This window comes from Micropterus salmoides, unplaced genomic scaffold, assembly GCF_014851395.1.
Source record: "Micropterus salmoides isolate LMB-PRFRI ecotype aquatic unplaced genomic scaffold, ASM1485139v1 Ms_hic_scaffold_2, whole genome shotgun sequence".
Lineage (NCBI taxonomy): Eukaryota > Metazoa > Chordata > Actinopteri > Centrarchiformes > Centrarchidae > Micropterus > Micropterus salmoides.
This window is the reverse complement of record NW_024041150.1, coordinates 19,590,365-19,610,791: the sequence shown is the minus strand read 5'-3', so window position 1 is coordinate 19,610,791 and position 20,427 is coordinate 19,590,365. Positions and strand designations below refer to the sequence as shown.

Genomic DNA, 20,427 nt, shown 5'->3' with positions numbered 1-20,427 from the left:
TCGGCTGTGGATTGTTCCTAATGTAATGTTAAGTTAGCTAACGCTAGCTAACTTCCCACTGAATGTAACGTAATAAAGCCCTGCTGTTCTGCTTTTTAATGATAGTAATAATGAACAGAGGCCTGCCCAGCTTTACAGGAACAGTGTTGATCCTTAATATTGATGTCTTTTGTCTCAGTCGTTGGGGGATGCAGTGATTCACTTGTACTGTGTGATTGATAGGCTTTAGCTTCTATCTTTAATTTTTTTTCACGTCCATTTGAGTCAATTTGAGTCAGTTTGACAGCCTGAATACAACCTTCAAATGTATAATGCAACTGCAAAACTGTCTGCTTCTTTCTGAGATCCAACAAATTTCACAATATTTCTCCGAGGAAGGGTCAATTAAGGAAAGACAAACATTCAAGCCCATGCTGCAGTAAAAGTGAATGAATAGCTTAAATAGACAAACAGGTGAAGATTTGTCACAGTGGGGCAGGAACAGAACAGGGGAAGAGAGGACATAAGAGCAAAGTGAAAGTGTGAAAACAGAGCAGGAGGAAGGGATGGAACTTCCTCTCCTTCACCAGCCCTGATGGACTTTGTTCTTCACTTGCATGGCCGGTCAAAAGCTGAGTGAATTCGTTACCTGGACTGTCAGTTTATAAGTCATCTCCTTAAACCTCACTGGAGAGGAAAGAGGGAGAGGAGGGACAGTGGGGGAAGGAATGACTGAGAACAAAGGGGGGAACGAAGCAACAGTAGAACAAGGTGGAACTCCGGGGTTTTTCCAACATTACTGCAGCATATTTATTGCATTTATAGCATTGTGGTCCAGCAGCTGCAGGGATGTGGATGGATACCAAAACAGAGGAGGAGGCGGCCAGCAGGAGTCGTGCCAGACTCAGTCGGCGTGGGTTAAACAGTCTGCTGTTGTGTGCTGGGGACATGGAGCACTTGGATAAGTGCATGCAGGGTAGGAAACCCCTAACAATGCACTGCTACATCCTAATATGTTTTGTGTGTGCTTGGGGAATGCATAATTCATCATCTTCTAATCATAACATGATTAATTACAAAACTTTTCAAAAAGAGGAAGTTCCCAAACACTGGGCATGTGTTAAACTGCCATAATCATAAATAAACGACTCTGAAATGCTTACACCGCCATTAAAATATGCAGATGTAATCATCACACAACATCATTATACACCCCACCCATCCCCTGATTATTTTATAAAACCCTTTATTGGCATTAAGAAATTCAACAGAATCCAACTGAGAAACAAGTTTTGTGCTGCAGTTTGCCGTTTTAGTTTAGGAAAATGTGCAAAATGTTTTCTTTCTGTGTCCTCAGACAAGTTGTTTGTGCTGCAGCTGGCGGTGTGGAGCCTGAGAGGGGTGTCCAGGGTGATTTATGTCAACAACCCGCTGAGTGGCGCTCTCATCCTGGCTGCACTGTACTGGGCCTCCCCCTGGCAGGGCCTGCTGGCTGTACTCGGTGTACTGGCCTCTACGCTAACAGCTGTTATCATAGGGCAAGACAGGTGAAATCTTTGAGTAGATGCTCAAATGTCATACATTTGTTTGTACGTATTTAATGATAACCACACAACAGAGAGATTTACCTTTTAAAAAATCGATAACCCTCCATAAAAACCCCAAGCCTATAATTTACTCCTCAACCTTACGACTAAAGGTGATTGAGGGTTCTACTTAAAATCCATGAGAATAACAGCTCCATAACTGATAGCCCTGCGTTCGCCCACACCCACAGCATAGCGATTCTTATTTTAGTTCATGTCCCAATATTTATACCATGCACATTATATCATGTTAACATGCAACCTTATTTTAAGGTTTTAAAAATAATTGTAGCTGAAGTCGCCCCTAATGTTTTTAATGTTGAATAAATTTAGTGTTACCCTGGGGCCTATGTTCATTAAAACTGAGCAGCTTGCTTCATGAGGACCCATAAAAAGCTACGCTAATGTGGGTTTAGGTCATCTTACTGTACATCACTGTATGACAGAAATGTTTTTTTGTTTTGTCTTCAAAATAGAAAATGCAAGATGTAATTGTTAGATGCGAATCGTATTGTTCTTTGGGTGTGTGTGTTTGTGTGTAGTGCTGAGGTATCGGGAGGTCTCCATGGTTTTAACGGCATATTGGTGTCTCTGCTGATGGGAGTGTTCAGCTCGGCTGGAGACTGGTACTGGTGGCTGCTGCTGCCTGTCTGCTTGGGGTCAGCTACATGGTAAGACACACACACACACACACCCACACCCTACCTTACTTTAGCTCAACATCTTCTTCACCTCATTCTGGTCCACCAAGCTGTAATGGGTACTGGTACTTGACATTTAAAGAGAACTGCAGTTGTACTGGCTGTTGATTCCCCCAGCGTCCACAAGGGCAACACTGACCCCACCATTAAGAAACAAATTTGAAGAGGACTTCAAAAATGACAGCTAACTGGTTGGTTTAACAAATCTACAACTGGTTAATTAGTTTCATTTAAGATTTTGCATCGTTTGTACCCCTGTAAAATCCTTTCTGGTGAAGTTTTAAAAAGATATTGACAGTATGTGCTCCTTCTGTGATCTTCATGAAGAAACTGTAGCCCATTTATTCTGGCATTGTTCTAACACCAAAAAACTGGATAGATGTATGTAGATTTGTAATTGATAATATTTACTGTGATTTTGAACTACTTTTTTGCTTTTATGAATGTTGAATGTAATCTCAAAGACAAATACTTTTTAATTAATCTTTTAATTGTTTTTTGCTAAGTAGTATATCCACAAATGTAAATTTACTAATGCCAACCAATATTCACTGTACTAAATTATATATTGGAACCATAAACTCAAAACAAAAAGCTATCAAAATGGTGAAATTATGCACTTTACACAATATATTTGTAGATTTATAGCCCTGGATTTTTAGTATTTTCCTTTTTTAATTTTTTTCGTGTAGTCTCCGTCTCTTGCTATGTTTATATTCCCCTGGCAAGTTCTCCATTTTGTACCCATACAGTTTGTCTGCATGTTGTGGTGATGCAATAAAGTTTAAAAAACAAACATCTGGTTAACTCCCCAAAAAGTGCAGTTCACAGCTGGCTCCCTTTCTACTGGAACCATCCAGGACTTTCTCCTATGACAGGGGCTAGGTTAAAATATGTATCATATAATTAATCTTATTACTTAACCCACAATGTACAAAATGTGAGAAATGGATTTCATACTGAAGCCGTTCTGGAAGGGCTCTGCATTTAGTGTGACTATGAGCACTACACGTCTGCAAAAAGCATGTATAGGCTATCCTTCATTACAATGTGTAAATGAGGTCGATTCCATTAAAAATGATCAGCACTTACACTCTCTCACCCCCTCATCCCTTCCTCCAGTGTCTTTCTGTTCAGTGGTCTCTCCTCAGTGATGGGCCGCTGGGACTTGCCTGTCGCTGTGTTTCCCTTCAACATCATTATCGTCCTCTACCTCCTTTGTACTGGCCCAGGCAATCCCTATTTCCCACACCACCCAGCTGTGCCAGCATGGGCTCTGGAGCCCAATGGCACCAAGCTCATTGCAGTAGAGGTAAGGCCTTAGTAACTTAATCAACAGAAAAGGCTTTCTAAAGAACCTCTGTTTATAGCATGGTTAAGGCAAGCGTACTTACGTCAGTAGTTGACGTTACACATGACTGTAATAAACAAGACAAATGGGTTCCAAACCAGAATCAAAAGCAGCCACATAGAAATGATGGCCATTGATCTTAGAAAAATGGAAAGGCATCCTCGGGAATGTGTTTCAAGCGGATGAACTGCTACCAGCCATGCATGGAAAATCCGGCAAGACGCCGACAGCGGAAACAGCTGATCAGAGGTGAGTTAGGCTACAAGTTTGCTACGTCAGAACTTATTCAGCAAAAGTGTTTCCATCTCCCATTTAGCGCATTAACAGTTTTTCGACAAAGGCAAAAACCACCTGAAGCAAAAAAATTTTGGGAGGAGAAATTAAGTTTTTTTTAAAATTATTTTGCTTCCACCAACCATTTCTAATGCAATACTAAAAAATGTGCATAAAAAACTTTTTTATTGTAACAATACACACAGTTAAAATTATTTAATTGACACACAACACCTTTGGTATTTTACTGCAGCACTAACATTTTAACAAGAGAGTTTTTATAAATATATGTTAATCATATAATAACATTTCAAAATCACGATTTATCTACCAGGGCCAATGCCCCTGTGGCCCTGCCCCTGGAACCGCCCACTGATTCAATTCTAAACTCATAATGGTGACACCAAACATCCTAAAGGAATTTAAACAAAGTAAAATAACCAGTTGGCCAGGTAGCAGTATCCAATCTGAATCCAACACCTGTCACCATGCAGGCCTTAAGAGTGGGATTGAGTCGCCCCCACATTGCAAGTGCATCAGCAGTATCCTTGAACAAAGACAGCCCATCATGTCACATGATCATTGGTAGTCTCAAAGGAAACTATTAAAAGTGGCAGGATATATGCCATATACGATGAAGATTTTAAAAAGACAAAAACCAAGCTGAACTATTGCCCGAGTCATCCTCTGTGTGTCTGCCACGTTGCTGCCCGGTCTCCCGAGTGAAGTTATGATATGCACAATATGACTCGCCAGTTTCTTAGCAACAGTCACTGCTGGAGCTCCTGATCGGAAATTATAATCAGCCAAACTGTTTTAATTAACAGTTCTTGGTGATTGAAATGAGATACTGAGATAACGTGTTTATGATTAGTTTCTTTGGTCTGGGATTGTCCATAATATTTTTGTGATGTACATGGTAGTACAGGTTTAAATATTATGAGCGTCATTCAAGTTTACAGGGAGGATAAGTTGGGAGATTTTATAGTTGCTGCTACTTTTGTATAACCAGGGAGAGAGGCTGCTGAAAGTCTTCTTCATTTGAATGCAAGCTGTTGCAGAGTACACCTTGTAAAGAAAATAAATAGTCTGCTTCGACCACTGAATATTCATGAAATGCAGTTGCCTTGAGCTGCTTCTCACGAGACTCTGGCAAAAGAATCCAGATTCTCAACAGCTGCTGTCGGCTTTTGATCTCTGTGAGCCAGCTGGCATTTTAGTGCTTGAAGAGAGACTGAATTTTAATCTCCGTGCTTTTGTTTGGGAACAGGCAGAACCGATTATGTGATCTCAATCAGAAAATCTTCTTCCAAATGTAATGAATGTACATAAAGATAACATGTTAGCTTGTATTTGTATATGTATTGTCAACTCACAGTTTGACAGTATTTATGGACAACAAAATTCACAAACTACACAAATACCTGTTAAGTTTTTATGCTATGGTACTCCCTCGGATCCGACTTCTACCTACTTGTGAGTCTTTGTGTTACTGAGAAGTCCAATCTGTGACCTAAACTGCATGTTGCAGGCAATTTGGGGTGTACATGCAGTTCTGGTTGCATTTCTCTTAAGGCGCTTCCTTCTCTGCTGTCCACTTGGATCGTCCTGGTGCCAGATGGGGTGTTTAAGTGCAAGTGCTCCATTGGCATCCTGATGACGTGATGGAGCCAATGTGTGCTGTGTGATGGTAGCCTCCATACTGAGGCAGTTTGTTTTGCTGAGTATTTCAGTATAGGACACTCGGTCACACCAGGTTATCCTAGGATACGCTGTGGACACCGGATGTGAAAAGCCTCAAGCATCCTTATCTGGTCACTGTACACAGTCCATGTAGCACAGCTGTAAAGTAGAGTTGCGATGACTACTGACAGGTAAACAGATGTTTTTGTGTGAAGCTTGAGGTCCTTTTTCTGAAAGACCTTTCTTTTGAGCCTGCCAAATGAAGATAATGCAAATACCTGTGAACATATCCAGATACATATTTAAAAAAAATTAAATGCATTTGTTATACATAACAAATAATATGTTACCACTAACACATAATATTGTATCCTTTCCAGTACACAGTGAAATCATTTAAAGGTGCACCAATCAATGTTTTCACATTACAGCAACCATGGCTAAAATAAGTGTAATGTGTAAGAAGTCAGTCATATGAACCCACAGGTAATTATCACCCCGCTCTGCAATTACCCTCAGCTTGACCGGGCAATTTAGCAACATTCACCAAATTGATTTGGTGTCATGGCCCACAACTTTACTGTTTGACCTCTTCTCACCGTTTCCATAACCTCATTTACACATGCAGCAGGCAGCTGTTTTCAGGGAAAAAAATGTTGATAAGCCCTCTGTACACTAGCTGCCCAGCACCAAAGATTACACAGAGAAAGTTAACGTCTAGATGGTGAACGCAGCATTTAACAGCTAAAGAGAAAGATTTATCCCTCAGGTGCTGGTGGAGACCACAGTTGTTCGGCAAATGAATATTGTTTCCAGAAACACTACTCTGAATCTCCACAGTAACAAGATACAAATGAAGTGTAAAAGAGAAGAGGAATAACACTCACCACCACACCTCACCACAAACATCACTTCCACCAGGAGATCAAAGATGGATGTAAAATTCTGTATTTTCATTCATATTCATGCATTAGCCACTCTAACACTATGGGTAACTTTCCACTTTATCTACTCATTAGATGGTGTCTCCAGTATGACTTTGCTTCATTATTTCTTCCTGGAAAAACCCTCTTGAAACATAAGACTGAAGACAGATACAAAACCTAACCTAGACCTGTAAGAGGCCGTCTTCGTAAGATGCTATCTTAATGGAGAACACGGACTAAAGGCGCTTAATTGTTTTAAAAGCACAGTAAGATCCAGGAGTGGAGAGGAATGTTGTGTAACAGTGTATTTATGCACACGGTGATCTGCAAACTGACCGTGAAAACTAGATCCGAAACGCCGACTAAACCCTCTGAGCGCTGTGAGGTGTCCTGAATATAGAGTCAAGATTTACACATGATTCTATTAAGAAGCATCACGCCCTGTGGCACAGTTTGTCCCTCACACCCAGTAATTACTTTCTACAAGTTTCAGAATCTCCAACTCAGATTATTTCTCTCTCTCTCTCTTTCTCTCTCTCTCTCTCTCTCTCTCTCTCTCTGTTTCTTCCTATAGCTCATGCTTTCTCCCTCTTTTTCTCTTCCTCACATCAATCTATTATCCTTTCTTTTTCATGTTCCACTCACATGTTCTCCTTCCTCTCTCCCTCCATCTGTCTCTCTCTCGTCTCATAAATGCTATCCCTTTCATTTCATTAATTCCCTCTGGTTAGTTACTTGCGAGATCTGAAACCTCTAAATCCTTCTTTTCATCTCCCCACTCTCTATCCATTTCTCCACTCTGCTCTGCAAATCTCCCTCCTCCTTCTCCCACGTCTTTCTTCATCACTTTTTCTAATGAAAATCAGTTTTTTTCACCCTCACCTGCTCTCCTTCCTCATAATTCAGTTTACAATAAACTACTAGTACATGTTACCACATTTTCAAGGGCAGCACGATGAAGTCATTTTTCTATGTCAAACATTCTTATCCCTCCTTTCACCTCTCCTCCCTCTTTCCTCCTCTTCTTCTATTTTTCCTCTTTGCATCCTTTTTTCTTTTCCTCTCCTCCTTCTTTCTTCTACCCATCTCCATTTCCTCTGTCCAGCACTCCTCCTCCTGTCTTACCACTGGTTATCTCCAGAGATGGCGATGACGTTGGTCCTATTTATATTTAATGTCTTCAGCTTTCACTCTGCTTGGGATGGCGCTCTACCACGACAGCATATTTAATCTCTCAAACACATGCATAGATGTAAACACACGCTCGCACGCACAAAGAGCTGTGTGGCAAGAATATAATTAAAGACCATTTATGACTTGTAAATATCAGCGACAGGCACGTGCACCCATCACGTCGCCATGGAAACTCTTCAATTCTCCCTGAGTGTTGGGAATGCAGCATATGTGTGTGTGTGTGAGTGTTCCAGTGTTTTACTGGGCGAAGAAAAAGAGTGGCAGATTCTGACGGGGAAGAGAGCCTCTGAGTAGATGTACACATTTTCTCTTGGAGTTTTGTATATATATATATATATTATGTGTGTATGGTCATATGCATTATGTTACATAGAGAGAAAATCCTCCTCTAACTTCTCTCTCTGGTCCAGGTAATGCGTGGCGTAGTTCTTGGAGTGGGTCAGATCTTCGCCTGTGGAGCTCTGGGTCCCTCCCTCCTCATCCTGGGAGCTGTTCTTCTCTACTCCCCCCTGCTGGCGGTGCACGCTGTGCTGGGATCAGCTGTTGGAACGTTGGCTGGTGAGTCTCCATCTGTGTGTTTGTATGTCTGTGTGGGAGGAGTGGGAGAGTTCGTAAAGTGAGAATATAATTGTACTCTTTTGTGGGTCATACTGTACTGTGGATGGTGATGTAATGCGAGCCAACTCAGTGTAACATTAGAAGCAGAAAAGCCTCAACTCTGTGTTCCACATTTCCACAGAGTTTGACACAGATTGCAAACCTGACCTCATACCTGGTGTTTTTTTAGGTTGAATCAGTGCTGAAGTTTCACTGTGAGATTCCGGTATCTATGGGTGCCACATGTTTTCAAAATTCTGTCTTCATTGCTTAGAGTGAACACATAAATGTCAGTATACTAGTAATTGGGAGTACTACTCTGTGTTGGGTAAACAGTTGTGCAATAATTTCCTCTGCTGCTCTAGAGGAGCTTTATATAATTATTATATATTTATTTAATAACTAAATAAATTTTATCATCAGGCATTTGATAAAATTTATTTAGGTATTTATCATCTGGGCATTTGTATTCAACACCCAGGAAAAATCCTACAAAACAATGGTATTGGTTATGTAACCAAAGGCATGTGTCTTATTGAACCCGGGTATCCATTGTTCCATGACCACCCATGGTGCAATGGATACCCGGGTTCAATTCCCCACTGTGACACATCCACCAATGTGTCCCTGAGCAAGACACTTACCCTAGGCGCTCCAGAGGCGTGCAACCTCTGATGTGTATAGCAATTGTAAGTCGCTTTGGATAAAAGCGTCAGCTAAATGAGTAAATGTAGATCCAGCGGTTTAGAGCTTGACCTGTACTAACAGGAAACAGGGGAGAGAGAAATGCAACAAGGGTCCAAGCCGGTCTTGAAGCAGGGGTGTTCCGGTTCATGGTCAGTCCACAGGGGCGCCCCCATTTATTGATCTGTCTCTTGTGAGTTCCCCAACTTTGAAATCCATACATCACTAACAGCCACCTACCCTGTGTATTACTTGTTGTCTTAAGTAGCAATATAAACCTCCCATTTACCAAACCATCAGACAGGACTTCAAATAGATTGCAAGCTTATCTCCCTGCAGGGCAAATGTTGAACTACAGTACATTTTAACTGGTCAGGTAAGGTTTAGGAATGTCAGCAGAGCATGTGAATGTGAAACTGGGAGGCAGACAGTTTCTCATCTCTAAAAGACACAGAGCAATTAGCCGGGGCACTGATAACCACCGGCTACTGTGGCTGTGCATGCTCTTTACATCTGCCTCACTGTGACTATTCAGGGACAGAGAGAGGAAGAGAATGAGGAACGCTGGGAGTTTAAAAGTCTTCAGCCCCCTTCTTCCGTCTGCTGCTATAAGTACAATAGAGTGTCCTAAAATACTTTGGTGTGTATGTGAGTGTTTTTGTGGCTATGTGTGTGTTTGTAACTATGAGTCATGCTTTAAAAAAACGGGGAGTGGGAGTGTGCTCGCACATACACACATTTGCACAAACCCGCAGACACATGCTAACACTGGCAGGTACAAATACACACACACACACACACACACTGCTGCAATAAAAAAATAAAAAACAACAGCGTGACAAGAAAGTAATCAAAGAGATGTGACTGTAATGAGATTGTGTAGGCAACAGAGCAGAGAGTAAACAGCCTGCTGGCTGCTAAATTCACAAGAGCCGTAAGAGAACAGAGTCTCTATTTCGGTCACTCGTACATTCTCTCTTCTTTCTTTCATCCTTTCTTCCCTCCTACCCATATCATTTTACAATCCTGTTTTCCCACGTTTTCTCCAGTGAGTTTTGTTTTATCTGACTCAGGATTTTGCCAAAATTAAGTCACTTGTAGCCTTTACTGATCTTGAAAAAGTCAGCCATGCTATTATGCATGTATGTCTTTGATTTGGACTTGGCTTGTTATTCAGGGCTGCACCAGAGAAAATCTTCTATCTTCCCCAAATTTAAAATGTTGCTGTTGGTCTTTTGGCTAATTCCAAGGGACAAAGAGCATCTTACATTAAGTCCTGCTCCTCTTGTCTGATGTATTTGAGTGTAAGTATTGATTTTGTCGCTGTTACTTTGAATGTCTGAAGGATAAGGTTTGTGATTATAGTCCCCAACACATGCACCAGTTAATCCTGTTTTTGTAAACATTAAAAACTGCAGTACTTGCTTATTGGATTCTTTCTACAGTGTTACTTTTCTCGTTGTTAGGCACTTTTAAACTTTGTTTGGAAGAATGTGATGAAAAAGTTTGTTATTATGACTTTTAGAGCAGTTATCATAAGCATAATCTGGACTTTTCGTGTTGTTAGATCATCTTTTGCCATGGAGTTTGGTGAACTGGCTGCCCTGAATAAATGTAAATGCACACACACACACACACACACACACACACACACACACACGCACAGAGACAAATGAAGCTGCGGCTCACAGTGAGAGAGTTAAGAGTGTGAATAAGTGCTACCAAGGTCAGACTCAAAACTTAATCCTGTCTGACAGAGACCCAGTGGAGGAAAGAAGGATCAGTGTCAGGAGACAAAGAACAAAGTTTCAGATGGAGATGAAGAGGAGAAAAAAGGGATCAAGAGTTGAGAAAGGGGGGAAAAACAGAAGGGCATAAATTGAGTGAAGAGAAAAAGTAGTGCCAGAGAGAGAAGCAACAAAAGAGAAAGATGCTAATAGATGCACCAGAGAAGAAAAGAGGACTCCCTAAATTATGAAAATGTGTGGGTGCCTGTGTGTACTGAAGGGACACCATCCTCTTCAACACTTCAGACAACAAGTTGTGCCCCTGGCTCTGTCTTTCTTTTTTGCTCTTACCTCCTTTCCATGCCCTTTTCTTTTTTTCTACTTCTCTCTTCGTCTACCTTAATCAGCTTTCAGAATACCTCTTATCATTCTTTTCACTTGCATCGCTCTCTCCAGTGCTGCTCTGCATTCATTATCCTTCAGTTCCTACAAAATGCTGAGCGTAAAGATACCCTGGTTCAATCATATTATTTGGAGGTAGGATCCAGTGTTTTTAGAGTTTGACCCATACTAAGGACAACACGAAACAGGGGAGAGCCTGTCTATGAGCAATTAGCCTCTTAATCATCACCCCTTATCAGAATCAGCCTTACTGCCAAGTAGCTTTACACATGCAAGGAATTTCCTTTGGTGACTTGGTGCATAACAAGAAGCATAACATATATAAATATTTAAAGATTAAATTGACACGGTATTAAACAAACTAAAAATATAAAAAATATAAAAATATTGCCTACTTTGTCTGTGAGATGGAGCGAGAATGACAGACAGAGTAGCATGGGTCAGACTGAGAGAGGAAAGAGACATGAAGTTCTCCTGAGGCCATATTTAGAGCTGTCACTCAAAGCATTGTAGTATAAACTATTCCCCGAAGGGGTTTCCTGAGGACTGGATCAGGGGCTGTATATAGGCCAGAGCCTCTACCTCCTGCTGCATTCGTGTTACAGGAGAATAACTGTAGAAATGCTTTAAAGTGGGATCAAATACAGGAGGCGAGAGAAAGGGAGGCAGTTGGAGAAGTCAATTGGGGTTCACTGCTACATGCTGGCTTGTTTACTGACAACATTATGGAAAGGATCCCTACAGAGATGGACCTTTATTTAAAGAAGACCCTTGTTGTTTAACCAGAAACACTGTCACTTTTGTCAAAGCCACCAGACTCCATTGACAAAAACAGTAATTTTACCTCTCTGGTCTACCGCTGCATCGATCGGTTAGTTAGTTTGTATTATCGTGTGACTTTGTGTTTTTAACCTTTCAAAACACCAAAGTCACACAATAACACAAACTAACTAACCGACCGAGGCAGCGGTAGACCAGCAACTCCCATGTTCTGCGAGGTAAAATTGCTATTTAGTAGTTGTTATTGAAAATACCATCTTAGCATACTCCACTTAGGTTGCACACAGGATTTATACAGCAAGGATTTTAGTTCTAAAAAGAGGGGGAAAAATTCATTGACCTGAGGGTAATCCTAGGAGGATAAAGCATTAAATTCTCAACGTACAAGATTAGAAGCATTAGAAGCATTCACAAAGAAAATTGATTGTATAAATAGACCTATGCAACAAACAAGTGTCTTAGTTGGAGCAATGTTGGTGAAAATAGACACTCCTCACACACACAAAGTAGTAAACACTGCATGGACAGCAACAAACAGTTCCCTCTACAGCTCATGCTGCTGATATCTGGACAGTGTTAACAAATGAGCCCGCATATAGAACAATCCCATTTAGCTGCACACACAAACACTTTCCCCCTCAAAGGCATCAAAGGACAAAATGATGGATTCACCAGCGGTATGAAGAGCTTAAATGCAGAGTTAGCCCTTACCTACTAACACTGGAAAACAAGACATAATGCACAGTTCATTTCAATTCAGTTGTTCATTCCAAGCTATTGCACTGTCCTCCATTTAGTCTGCAGCTAGTCACTGTGGTTTGATGCAGGCAGCAACTGGAAAAAAGTAGAGGGGATATTGGGTTTGATATGATAAGAGCTCTCTGACTCATTCTATTAGCATAGACAACATCACACACACATTCACACTCATAGCAGAAAAAAACATTTTAGTGTCCTCTGGGGCCCCCTCCCACATTGCCATTAGTCTTTAATGACACCCTTATGTGGGGAGGGAATGAGGGGAGCAGAGGCATGTGATGAAGGAAGCAAGGAAGAGAATGAGGGGACAATGAGAAACAAAAGGGAAATGGTGACAATGAACAGGAGAATGGAGGGGAAGATAATGAAGTGTGGAATGAGAGACAAGATGAGCGCAGAGGGAGCCGGAGCGTTTGAAGACAGACTGCAGGAGAGGGTTAGCTGTGATAGAGGAGAGACAAACAGAGTGGAAAAGAGGGAGTGGATGGCGAAGTAGCCCAGCAGACACAGAGTGTGGAGGCAGTGCTGGGGTGTGGTCAGTCTGCTTCAGGACCAGACTGCTAAACTGCAGCCTACAATGCCTGGTAATAAGGAAATCAATCACAGCACACCCTGGGGGGTCATTTATCTACAGAAAAGCTTCCAAAATATATTGTTACTGCAGATGAATTCTTTGGAACACCCTGCAGTATTAACACAGGGTAGAAACAGGGTGGAGCAGCTGCTGCAATGGCTAACAATATGTATGATAACATTAATTCTGTTGTCATTTTTAGCCATTTATCTTGTTTAGCATGGATGGTCATGTAGTTTCAGCTTTTAAATGGCTATGAAAGGGCTTCTTCTAACCAAAATGTGACAGTTATCATAAGTGCTAATGGCCAAACTGTGGTATGACAGTGCAACCAGGCTACTGAGCAAAGGATAATTCCTTCCCACTCCCCCAGGAGCACACTCATCTTAGTGCACGTGTGTAAATAATCCATAGCTGCTACAGCATAGATTACTGGTCGTCTGCCGAGTCAGACAGTGTTAAGTAATTTTTTATATTACTCTTACAAGGGGATGGTAAAAATGCACTATTTCTGCTGTAGGGTTCATGCACCCAAAAACATAAATACTTTATATGTCAAAGAAACAGTTAGTCTGCTCCTTTCCACAGCTGAGCAGTGGCAGCTGCTTTGGGTGAGGCTACAGGACTGATGGCCTCTGCTTACACACACGCACACACAGGCACAGATGCTGTGTTGTTGCTGTTGGCCCTTCTGGCTTGGCAGAAACACTCAGGAGTGAAATTAGTTAAAGAGTTTGTGCTAATAGGTGCTAATTCTTGCAGATTAGGACGCAACAAGATGCCAGGAAACAGCACCAGTCAGCCATCAAAAGAACAGAAACATCGTGGAATATGTAATTGAAATATGGTCTTTCTGTTTGTATTAATTTGAGTAAGGTTACAGTCTCCTCATGCTCCACACAGATCTGATGTTTTTTGTCTGCTACAGTCATTATCGACACACCAACCTCAGTCAAGCATAAAAACTTTATGCTAGTTTTTTTTTCGTTCCTGGCACTTGCACTCAAATTGAAAATGAAAATGAAAAAGCAATTAACACAGCTCTTAAAAAAGCTTATTTTTGCAGACTATCAGTGATTTAAAGGATCAGTGTGTGATATTTCTGAGGATCTATTGACAGAAATGCAATATACTATCCATAACTATATTTTCAGTGGTGTATAAAGACCTTACATAATGAACCGTTATGTTTTATCTACATACACCACGGGTTATATGGAAGTCCCCATGTTGTGCCGCCATGTTTGTACGGTAGCCCAAACAGACAAACTGCTCTAGAGAGCGCGTTTTGTCATTACGTTGACTATGTATGAAGAACAAAAACAAGTAACGTTAGTAGCAGTCGTCTTGTTTATTAGAAATAAGAAAAGAAGAGAAATTTGGACAAATGGAGGACCACAGGTATCATTTAGCACAAGAGCCCACAGAGCGTGTAGGCCACCGTAGCTTCTCCTGCTCGCTTGGAAAGGGAAGGGTGAGCGGTGCATTCACGTGGTGTCAGAATAATCAGAATCTTTGTTTCCCCCTTAAAGCTTTATTGCAGTGTACATGGGACATAAATAAGTATACAGAACTTTGATATGTGCAAAGTCACGTATTTCACATACATGTACACGCAAACATGTAATTTGTAATATGGTTATAACAGTTAGTTTGCTGTCCATGTAAAGTGAACCAGATGTCTGCTTGTTGTTTATATGCTCTGATAATGCTAATCCAACACATCTTTGCAGTAGTGTCATTGTTGATTTCACATCCGACTTAACAGCACATGAACACACACTGAAGTCGGAAGAACGACTTCACAACTTGGGAAATGGGACCATCCGAGAAGCATGTGAACGCACTGTGAGCCACTGGTTCCCCATTCGCAACCCTCACCACTAGATCCCACTAAAACTTACACACCAAACCCGTAACTTCTCACCTTGCTGCAGTGAAGTTGAAGGGAACTCCAGGGTGTGTCAGTGTACTGTGACATCACAGTTGGGTGTGATTATAGGTGCAACAGAGCACACTTCTGACCATGCTCATGAGTGACGATGGCTGTGGTCAGAAGTGACACAAGTATGAAACCTTCAACCAGACAGGGCAAAACAAAAACAGTTTACTGGTTTTAAATATTTCAAAGCATTCTGAATGACGCTTGCTGGCCTTTGCAGCTGTGGACTCAGTGGCCCTGCTCCATCTGATGTCATTGTGACTTTATTGTTAATCTCCCTCACGTGTGGGTTGAAAGACACGGTGCAGCTGCTGCCGAAGGCCAGCAGAGAAAAGGTCAATGCTTCTGGCAAAGACCTATTTGGGTCAGCATGCCCCCTGTGCAGTCTAGCTTCAGCTTCACAGTGTTTGTTTTGTATGGGCGTGAGTCAGTGGCGAGACAGTGACCTGGTGTTCATCCACTTATCGCATCAATTCTCTGCAGCAGTACCACAAAGAGACCGGATGATGGAATCGTGTAAAATACATATTTATACGGAAGGTGAATTGTAAAGACTTGTTGTTTATAACATTTTAGGAAATGGGAAAATGAATGTCACTGGCAAATGAAAAGGGGAGTAGCATGACAGTTTAAAGTGTCCTCTCTCGTCTCCTTTTCTCGTTACTCGTGTCATCACAGTAAAAGACTTCAAAAATGTAAAACCATTCATTTTAGTGCACACAGTAACACGGTCAGCACTTCCCCTGCCCTGCCCAGCCCTGCTCACCATCATCACATGACTATTCTAAAGTGGAAAATGCCTAAATACACCCACAAATGACACATATCCGGTAAACAGCGTTACACAACCTGTAATCAAATTGTGTTTGTAGCAGGGATTAACACGGCATTCTTCCACGTGAAACCAGATATTCAACCACATATATCATATTTCCTTATTAGGTTACACGCAAATTAAAATTTGAACTGGACGCAACCATACAACCGTTTGTGTCTAGCACCATCACATGGATAACTCCAGAACAGCACATTCAACAGACAAATGTGTGTGTGTGTTTTTCCCAGATCTGTGAACTCAGCAATGACTCATTGGTTTTTCTAATCAGACTCACTGTGTGTGTGTGTGTGTGTGTGTGTGTGTGTGTGTGTGTGTGTGTGTGTGTGTGTGTGTGGCAGGTTTATCCATGGCAGTGCGTCATGATTCTCTGTACTCAGGTCTGTCGGGGTTTAATGGAGCTCTGGGCTGCATGGCTGTTGGAGGACTCTTCTTCACCTTCAGCTGGAGGACCCACCTCTTTGCCATCGCCAACGGTGACACAGGAGCACACGCACAAGCACACAAAGACACAGTTACTGTCTATTGTTCAAAATGCATAATAACAGTGTTAGTGGTCTAGTACCTGACATAAAGCTTTACCAACACAATTTACACAAGTACAAAGGGTGAAACACAGTGCTTTTATTTAAAGGTTATTTTTTAAATGTCATTTTCCAGCATAAACTAAATTGGCCTCATGTTCCTCATTTTCTACTTAGCTTTATACACTGGAGGCAGCAAGGACGGCTATCCTACATACTTCATTCCTATATCATATGTGATGTTTTTCATCCTCCTTCTGTTGGGATTTTCCACTGCACAAATAGGGATCAACACCTGTGTTTCACTCAGGATTTGTGTTATATTACTTTTGGTAATAATATGTTCTATAGTGTAGTTGTCACACATTTGCAGAACAGCGTGGAGTATAATAGGGAATCATTGCAAAGAATGCTTACGCCACTCTTTCATCAAGCCGCACAACTTTGTTATACTTCTAAACTAAAGAGGGGCCATCATTTTAAACTGGCTCTTACTTAACTTTTTCAGTTTTAAATATAGCTACTGTGTAGTGTACCTCAAGAACCATATGAGGATGATTTTATAATTTTGTTATAATATCTGCTTTACCTTACTTGTATTTTTGTGGTGAAAAAGACAGACATAAGAAGAAAAATTCGAATTTCTTTGCCTCTGTCATTATTCTTTATGTTACACACTCAGCCACTGGAGGGCGACAGAAACAAACACGCTGCTTCAATATGCTTTGTCCATGGTAACTGAAACACTCTCGTGTAATGTAGTGCACATCAAATAGACAATAATAGGAAAAGATAGCTCAAACTGACACCTTTTTTAATCCCAGATCCTTAAACTTTAGCCCAGGTTGTTTTGAACATAACTTCATTAAAATATTTTATTAAAATACTCTGCATTTAGGCTATACAAATTTTCACATTTTTCAGACTCATTAGTTTTTCTCAATTGCTTAAACACTATAACCAGACTTTGGAAATAAAATTTCACAACCATAAGAGGTGAAGGAAGAGGAACAGTAGGAGTTAGAGGATATGGGATAGGAGGAAGCTGAGGAGGAAGTGATAAAGCAGCAGTAGGGTGGAAGAGGAGGAAGGAGGAGTAGTAAGCAGGAGGAGGTGGAGGACAGCAATCTCTGGCCTGTCCCAGACCAAAGACAGCACGCTGGTACAGAATAATTAGTTGTTTAGTGTGTTGTACTGTAATGTACACTAACAAATAAAAAATGTGCAATTGTTTACATTTGTTTTTTGTAGGATTGTTTTGAATTTATCTCACCACTGTGTTGTAGTGTGTGTGTTTCTGAGGGCAAAGCTTGTTTTTTCAGCAAGATTGAATGGTTTTGAGTGGAGAGCTTCATTTTGACCTGAAAGTAGAACATTTGGGGAATGGGGTGAGAAGCTGTGGATTTGTATTTAGAGATTCGAGAAATAATTTCAAGAATTGTGTTTAAGCAATCGAGAAAAACTGTAAATGGGATTCAATGCAGACCCGTTGCGATGGCTTCTGTAGATTTCACAAAACATTCAGCTCCTCATCATTCAGCTATAAACACTGTCTCACTTGGTGTAAGTCTCTCCCGGGTCATTTAGGCTGCAGTCTAACAAACCCTTTTCTAAAACCTTTTCAGAAATGCACATGGCTCATTTTCTTAGTTCCTAAACAGTTGAACCCAGACAGTTTACATGCAAATGTCACCTTTTGAGAGTTTATATATCATATGTATCATGCCTTATTAAGGAGGTAAATGGCAATGGAAAGTCAAAAACTGTGCTTAAACTAAGAATAATTAGTAGGTAAAATGTAACATTGGCTTATTCAGCCTGCAAGGGATGTATACAGTTACACCCCATTGTTTTACTCGGTTCTCCTAGTTTCTCTGCGCCAAGTTGCTGTAATTACAGAGAAGAGGTTAATCATTTTGTATAACTATAAGGCATTTTGTCACTTCAAAGCATGATTTGATTGATCTCTTTAGGCTCGGACTTCCTGTCTCCCTGTCTCCCTCTGATTTCATACATGGATACAAACTGACACAATTATGCACTCACTCTATCTCTCTCACACAACACATCTGAAAGCTCTTGCAGCTGGAGCACCATGAGTATTAGTGCTGACCAGTTTGGCAGGCAGCTGATCGACTCACATTAGGTAAATCGTTCTTAATTAGAGCTTCCAGTGCGTCTCCTATCCGTACCAACTGCAGCCAAACTGAGAAAGTTGCAGAGTGTGTGCCGAGGATATATTTAGCCTAATCTCTTCTCCTCTATCTGCAGCCTTCCTCTCTGCATATGCTGACATCGCTCTGAGCAATCTGCTGGGAACTGTAAGTACACACACCTCAAGTCATGTGTATATGAAGCAGCAACCGCCTAGTTTTTTCCATTGTGAATACTCTGTAGAGCTTCCAACTGATGGGAACTTCAGATGTTAAAGGGTGACGAAGGTGTTTATCACAGAAAAACATCTAGTCTTAAGCCTGCTGGACATAAACAGTGTGCAGTAGTGTTGTAGTACTCGAGACCGGTCTTAAGACCTAGACCAGTCTCTCTTTGGGAATATCAATAAATTGCTTTTGCATTGTCTGATTTGTCAACATCTTAACTTTGATTGGAAGTAAAACTCATTGTTTCAAATGCAACCAATAACCCTAATTAAACATGTGTTGTTCCTGTTCACGACTGTCACCCCTCCCTGCAATGCTTACGTTGATTTCAGCTCTTAGTGTTTGTGTGTGGGTGTTTTTAATGGGAATGTGGATCTTTCAGATCACTTTGAGAACTACCTATGATCTCGTTCCACATTTTATTGCGTGCCATGCAATGCAGGGAATTGGTCTTGGTCTTGACTCGGTCTCGCCCTCCCACGGTCTTGGTCTCTACTGCTCTCAGCCCCTAAAAGTCTTGGTCTTGTCTCGGTCTTGATAAACTCTGGTCTTGACTTGGTCTCGGTTTGGGCGGTCTTGAGTACAACACTAGTGTGCAGTGATTTTTTTCCTACATATTGTTTGCCTTTACTTCTTTGTTACATACTGTCTCATCCACTTGTTAAACATCCAAGAAATATTACATGCATCTTCCGGTAACACATGAAACCTAAGGAAATAAAAACCATCAGATGTAATATTATACAGTATGTAATTCTATATACCCTAAAGAACACATACATGGAAAAAAAAGCAAATTGTACACCAGAAAGAACTACTAAGCCTGATGGCAAATTTGTTTTGTCTTATCACCCTTTCTCCAATTAGCTGGCTAATTCAAGCTTTCCATATGTGAACATCTGTTTAATCATGCTTTTCTCTATTGCTTAAACACATTCCTTGAAATGAGTAAGTTAATGCTAAAAACTCTGTATATAAACTCTGAACTGCCTGAATCACTTCACTCTCTCTTATTCATTATTAAAAAAGGCTCTTTCCCTAGGTTGGTCTCCCAGCATGCAGTTGGGCAGCTACTCTGACAACCACGCTGATGTTGCTGCTGACCGGCAGTTTAGCAGCATATCGCATCCCTACTGGTCAAGTCATGGCCCCTGAACTCAACCTGTGCTCCCGCAGCCAATGGGAAGCCGGGAACGCCGAAGAAAGGGAGAGCACTGATGTGTAAACTCGAGGAGACAAACAGTGCTGTATCGGTACTTTGGACTGCTGTGTTGGAACAGCTGAACTAAACAAAATTAATTTTAGTATAAACATTTTATAAAGGCCTTTTTAGATATATTTCACCATAGGTTTCGATTTAGTACTTTAAGGAAGCCCTCTCCACATTTTGTTCACAAGGTGGCAATGCATGTTCAGCAATAAAATGTTGAAAATGTGAACGAAGTATCACAAAGTTGTTTATAAGCCTCGGTATCCTATCCTGCTTCTATTAAATGTGTAAAACTTTCTACCAAGTTTTGTCCACGGTT

At 41.0% G+C, this 20,427-nt stretch overlaps 1 protein-coding gene across 1 annotated transcript; it reads left to right on the top strand.

Annotated features, from left to right (window-relative positions):
• The first annotated feature begins 695 nt into the window (after window positions 1–695).
• On the top strand, window positions 696–20,412 carry si:dkey-183c6.7 (urea transporter 1). The gene is made up of 8 exons (XM_038731338.1): window positions 696–955; window positions 1,337–1,526; window positions 2,108–2,236; window positions 3,389–3,578; window positions 8,104–8,251; window positions 16,335–16,469; window positions 18,789–18,838; window positions 19,941–20,412. The coding sequence occupies exons 1-8, from the start codon at window positions 829–831 to the stop codon at window positions 20,121–20,123; spliced, it is 1,152 nt and encodes a 383-aa protein (XP_038587266.1). The 5' UTR covers window positions 696–828; the 3' UTR covers window positions 20,124–20,412.
• The last annotated feature ends 15 nt before the right edge of the window (window positions 20,413–20,427 follow it).

Coding starts and splice junctions, on each gene's coding strand:
- si:dkey-183c6.7 (XM_038731338.1), top strand. CDS start 829: ATGTGGATGGATACCAAAACAGAGGAGGAGGCGGCCAGCAGGAGTCGT. Junction 2,237..3,388: donor TGCTTGGGGTCAGCTACATG/GTAAGACACACA, acceptor CCCTTCCTCCAG/TGTCTTTCTGTTCAGTGGTC. Junction 16,470..18,788: donor CCTCTTTGCCATCGCCAACG/GTGACACAGGAG, acceptor CTCTATCTGCAG/CCTTCCTCTCTGCATATGCT.